Source organism: Sinocyclocheilus rhinocerous, unplaced genomic scaffold (assembly GCF_001515625.1).
Source record: "Sinocyclocheilus rhinocerous isolate Xijiao unplaced genomic scaffold, SAMN03320098_v1.1 scaffold1247, whole genome shotgun sequence".
Lineage (NCBI taxonomy): Eukaryota > Metazoa > Chordata > Actinopteri > Cypriniformes > Cyprinidae > Sinocyclocheilus > Sinocyclocheilus rhinocerous.
In genome coordinates, this window is record NW_015630573.1 from 27,029 (window position 1) to 32,827 (window position 5,799).

Consider the following 5,799-nt stretch of genomic DNA (forward strand, 5'->3'; position numbering starts at 1 on the left):
TAAAATAGTTGAAAAAAAATGTCATCTTGGACATCCTTATTTGTCACTGACACTAAACAATTTGACAGTTCTTCTTAGCTCACTAATGTCTGTTCTGTGCTGGTTACAGAATCCGGATTACAATTTTTGTTTCTCAAGCTGTGAGAGATAAGAGTTTAATGATTTAATACATCCACCATCTGCTTTATTTAACTTTCATGCAGAGAGTAACCAAACTGCCACTTTATGCAGTTTCAAGATGTTGCAGATATGAACTTGTTTTTCGGAGTAATAAGCCTGCAGACACTGCGACACCTTCTATAAATGTGTATTGATGAGTGAATCTGCTCTACTCCACCCACTGCATGAGTCTCACTTCAGATGTGCATGGCGCATGCAGAAATATGTCAGTAGTGCTACCATGGAAACCCATCAGAGGGGCATCAGTACCACATCCAGCACATGGGATTTCAGATCAGATCATTCAGATAATGGAATCTTGCTAAATAGTACACTGTATTTAAGATACATACCGCATTCGTGTTTCATATTGTGTGTCACGCTTGACGCATCCCAACGCACTGATTATCAGATACTATTTTGCTTTATTGTAGATTCAGAATGTAGCTGAAATATATGTCATGTTTATTTCCGCGAATGCACATTTCTGTCATCTTACTACCGGTATGCATGGTAAAAAAAAAAGGTGAACTTGGGGGGGCTGTCTTTGCGCGCGGTGCGCCGCCCAACCGGAGATGCACGAGCGTACACTGGCTCATTCGCTCTGGTGCAGACACCGGAGTCAGCGAGGCATGTGTTTGGACACCGGCGTTTCGATTAAATAAAAAAGACACTTACAGAAACCAAACACCTGAGCGTTTTCTTTTCCCATCGGCTGTTATTTGCCAACGGCCGCTTGTCGCGCCATCAGTTGTTTGAATTGCCACCTCACGCAGCATTGCGGCGCCCTGCTCTTCGTAAACATTCGTGAATGGAAAGCAGTTGCAGAGCAGACATACATCTTGTCAAACGTTTCTTGAATCCTCTGCAGTTCTGTGATTGATTAGCTGGATCCTCTTGCAGCCTTTGAGGGAAGATGGAGACCTTCTTCGCAGAGGTGGGCTCATTTTCTAACGAGGGAACGTGTCATTTCATCTGTTGTGCTTTATGTGCAATGCAAAAACAATAGATTGTGCGCTGTATGTGTGAAATAATTCCCCAATAGTCTTATGATGTAAAAACCGGTGGATAATTCTCATTGGCTGTTCCCCAGGATGTTGCTTGTAATGCTGTCTTCCTATAACGGTGTCATTCTGTTGCCATACAGTCGGTTTACTGTTGATCATTTTCAAGTGCTTTATTAAAAAGAGCCAGTGCGTTATTTGACACGTTGACAGTAGTTTATGGTGATGTCGCGTGCATCGGTGTCTCGCGCTCGCCTGGGCTGTGGCGCGCGTGAGGGGGAAGGGGCTCGCGCATTGAAGCAGAGGCGGGGTCTCTGATATGATGTTTCTGCAAGGGTGCTATGCAAGGTTTTACAAATGGTTTCATGCATCTACACTATTTGTTATGAATGAGATTAAATGTCTCTGATTCCAAAAAGCAGCGCCTGACTGTGTTGTCAAGGCTGTCCGGGCATAACTGAGATGATTTCCATATTCAGAGCATTCACCTTCAGTCTGATAGGAACATATATGCAAGGGTCCTAATGAACCTTTCACCCTGAATGCATTGGTGGTTTTGTTTACCTGATCTGTATTCTGCAGGACAGGCCTCACAGCAGGTTTTTCATCCATTTGTTTCATTTTTATGTCTGCTTCTCTCGCTTATCTCTTTCATTTTATAGTACAATTAGATGCCCAAATCCTACTTGATTGGATGATTAGGTCATTGCTCCTCTCTCTGTGTTAAAATCACACTCTCTTTGCACACAAAACACCTGCATTTTATCTAATACTGAATTATAGCATCCTCATTAAGACATTTATCCTTTACAGTGAAATCTGTCTCTGTATGTGGATTCTAATTGCTGGTCTTTCCAAGTGGTTCAGATAACTAGGATGCTTGTGATGCATCAGCTAGAATCAGTATGACTAGATAGCTGGTTCTTGTCCATAAAATTTGGCTGCTAAGATGGGAGTTGTAGGTGGTAGGCAGGTGGTTCCAATGCAGTTTCTTAGGTGTTTTGAGTGGTTTTTAGTGAATTGCTTGCCTTAGTCAGTGTTAATGTAGGGGTCAGAGGTCAAACTTTCCCCCAAAAGAGTTGTGTAATGCTTACCCTTTTAAATGGGGTAATAATACGTGTAAGATGCAGTGGAGCACATAAGTCCCCATAAAAAATCAAGACTTGACCCTTACACTAATACCCTTATCTCTGCCCAGCATCCTAATGTGTCATTGCCCAGGAGCCCAGGGGTGTTTCTTGAGATCCTGAAAGCTCAGTGACCATTTAAAGCACAACACACATGCACAAACTGCTCTCGTTCCCATTTTATTCTCCCTCTTTCTTTCTGTCTCTCCTTTAGCACCCATTTCTCTGCTGTCTGCTCTGTGGTGACAGTTCAGGTTATCATTTTGGTGACTCAACAGTCCACACCTCCAGTCCCCACAGCAACATTGGAATAGAGGCATGTTACTGGGTCACCCCATGGTTCTAGTGCTGGGTATTACATTTTAGAATCTTAAGCATGTGGTTTGGAATTAACTAGATTTAAAAAAAAAAAAAGGACTGATATTTTATAGAAAAAACAAAATGTTTATTAAGACGGGTTATGAGATGTGTCATTGTTGTAAAAATATTACAAAATCTTAGGCTAATTATGTCGTGGACCCACTTACTTTCTAGACAATTTTCTAATGTAGGCCAGAGATTATATATAAGTATTAGTGCTGACCATATAATAGCTCTGTTCAGATGAGAATTGGACGTGAAGGCCTACATCTTTACAGGAGGTTCTATTTTTATGCACCACTTTTTAAAATCTCAGTTCAAAAAACATATCCTCAAACTCTGTCTATTTGAACACATACAGAAAATTGTAAGTACTAATAAAGCATATCTAATTGGAGCACTGTTTTATTCAAAAACACCTTTTTTAAAATGGTTTGGGATGTAACAGCTAAATTAACAGCCACAGATTTTTTCCCAATCGGGCATCCTGTGGTCACAATCAGCCAATTTTGCAAACCCAACCTTGACCTTGATGGCACTCATTCTTGACCGTGATGAAATTTAAACTATGTGAGAATAACTGTAAATCCTAAAATGATAAATGTTAGAGAGGATATGCACACAACACTCAATACTGAAAAGAGTGTCTGATTAAGTGTGTGTGTGTGTGTTGGTTTATTTTATATAAAATGTAATGGTTTGGATGGGTTTTTAATAACTGAAGCAAAAAAATATTATGAATAGTTTTAACATAGTTTTACAATTTACATTTTCATTCAATTTTAATTTTGTTGTATTTTTAATATAACTCATTTTATGTTGATTTACACACACACACACACACACACCATTTCTGAGCCAGAGCTGTGGAAACTGTAATCTAGACGTTTGAAGAGAAAACAAAAAGAGAGTGATTTGTCGATTTTTCAGGTCAGATTCTGGCTTTAATATAATTCCTTTATAGTCTTTTTGTGTCTGTGTGCACTTAATATAATTTAACTAATAATACTACTTGCAAAAATGCTTGCAGATGTAATTGTGCCACTATGGCATGTCCACAATCTGAAGCAATGGCAACTGGAGAGTGCCAACCCAAAATGTCTCTCACCAAACACATAGACCTATTTATAAAGATATGCTGGGGGGAAAAGTAGAAAAAGGACAGGAAGTCAGAGAAAAGAGTGCTGAAAGATTGAAGAAAATAACTAATAAAAGAAGAAATCTAACATAACAAACATCGACTATCTGGAAATGACTATCGAATGGAAAGGATGTTGGCATACACAATTTACATTTTTATGGCTATTGGCTTTTAGCTAACTGTAGAATTCTAGTATAGGAAATCTAATATATAGGAACTCATGTTATACAGTATTGGTACCATATTACCAGAATTTTATTTTTATCTCTATTGGCCAGTAATGCATTTTTATTGCATGCTCATTTTTGAATTTAGATTATCTTTGACATCCACCAACACCTAATAATCTAGTTTTGTTTAACACTGTTGGTGGATTAATAATAATTTGTATTCTTGTGATGTTCTTGTGAAGTTTTTGATGAATAAAGATGTGAGAAATGTTACGTGATTTGCTGACAAAGTTCATTTGATGTGTCAGTTGAGAAATCTGTATCATCCTTTATTACATGCATCCCAGGTCAGAGCAGAATTCGTGTTAGCATCCTTTCCTCCTCATGGTGACATGAATTGTGTGTCCTCTCACGCTCTCTGTGGTTCTGTGTCGCTGCATGGTTCTGAGAAAATTAGCCACTGGAGATGTGTGACCTATATTTCCTCAGCAGCTTCATTTGAAGTGAGTGCCTTGATTCGTTCCAGTGTGAATCTCTCTCTTTTCCCTTTCTCTGTATATCAGTCTCTCTTCAACATTGCTGTCTCACTGCTGTCTCTCCTCTCTTTTGATTCATCCATTTCCGCAATGCACTAATTTCTCAGGTTGTTTGAAGTACTGGGCTTTAACATTGACTTTCTTCTTTAAATTATCTTTTTTATCACATGCTGTAGGCCTTTGGAAAAGATTGGTACCATCAGTTCCTATTCTCCTTTTCTTCATCATTCTTGCTTTAAGTTTATGTCATCTTTACCCTTTTTCGGTTTAATTGTGTTCCGTGTTTTCACAGTACTAAAGGAAGCTCTTAGAGATATTCTCTTTTTTTTCCCCTTGCACTTTGGTTGCTGTTGAATAGCCTAAATGAGGTGTGATTGTTGTAGTGTGTATCACAGTTACATTGCGTGTGTATGTGTGTGTTTACTGCCTCTTAACCTGGAGAGTTTTTCTTTCCTTCAAGGGGATCAGTGTCGATCACTAAGTATCAGATTTTCATTATCAGGTTAGAAATGGCATGTCTTATGGATTCTTGTGAGGTTTTAATTGAACGTTGACCTCTTAGACTTTAATAGCATCTAACATTAAGGATAATGGTAGATTGTTGAAGTAGCATTGTTCTACAAAGTGAATTTGAGTGCATTTTTATATTGGTCTAATCGAAATACATTGTTTCTGGTTGTGTTCAGTTTGGCTAAAAGCGACACTCGCTATATACAAAATTAAAAGAAATGAGTATTTTAATGTGCAGAACACTGGTTAGCTTTACTGACTGCAGAAATTATTGTGAATTTTATAAATGTTTTGGTGTTTGATGAATAATCCTGTTTTATTCATAAACTAAATTAAACATTAACTAAATATTTTCAGTTTTATCTTAAGTCAACATTCTACTTTATAGATCATTTAACTTTTGCTTGATAAAATTAAGTTGTTAAAAGAAAAAAAATATATATTGACCTACATTAGTAACATTTTTGATTAACTGGTATGATATTATATACATATATATATATATATATATATATATATAATATCTTTTTAGTTTGTATGAATGTCAGTTTTTGTCTTTGGGAAAATAACTATTTTGATTAATATTAAAGGTGCAGTAGGAGATCTCGGAAAACGCTAACTTTAGCCTGATAGCACTGAAAGCGAACGTCCCACCCTCCCTGCAATCGCTGTCTAAAGCCACGCCCCCTGAACGCACATACGCCCACAGACCAGAATACCAGAGACAACATTACTACAATAGGCTACATCAGCGGTTCTCAATTCCAGCCCATGTTCCGAAGTGAAGTAAAC

The 5,799-nt window shown here is 37.8% G+C and overlaps 1 protein-coding gene across 1 annotated transcript in view; it reads left to right on the forward strand.

Moving 5' to 3' along the window:
* The first annotated feature begins 775 nt into the window (after window positions 1-775).
* The window catches only part of LOC107740578 (unconventional myosin-X-like), a 55,818-nt gene continuing 50,794 nt past the window's right edge, over window positions 776-5,799 (forward strand). Inside the window, exon 1 of the mRNA XM_016553042.1 lies at window positions 776-1,096. Coding sequence (XP_016408528.1) covers window positions 1,076-1,096 — 21 coding nt within the window. The 5' untranslated portion in view covers window positions 776-1,075. The remainder of the gene's footprint in view (window positions 1,097-5,799) is intronic.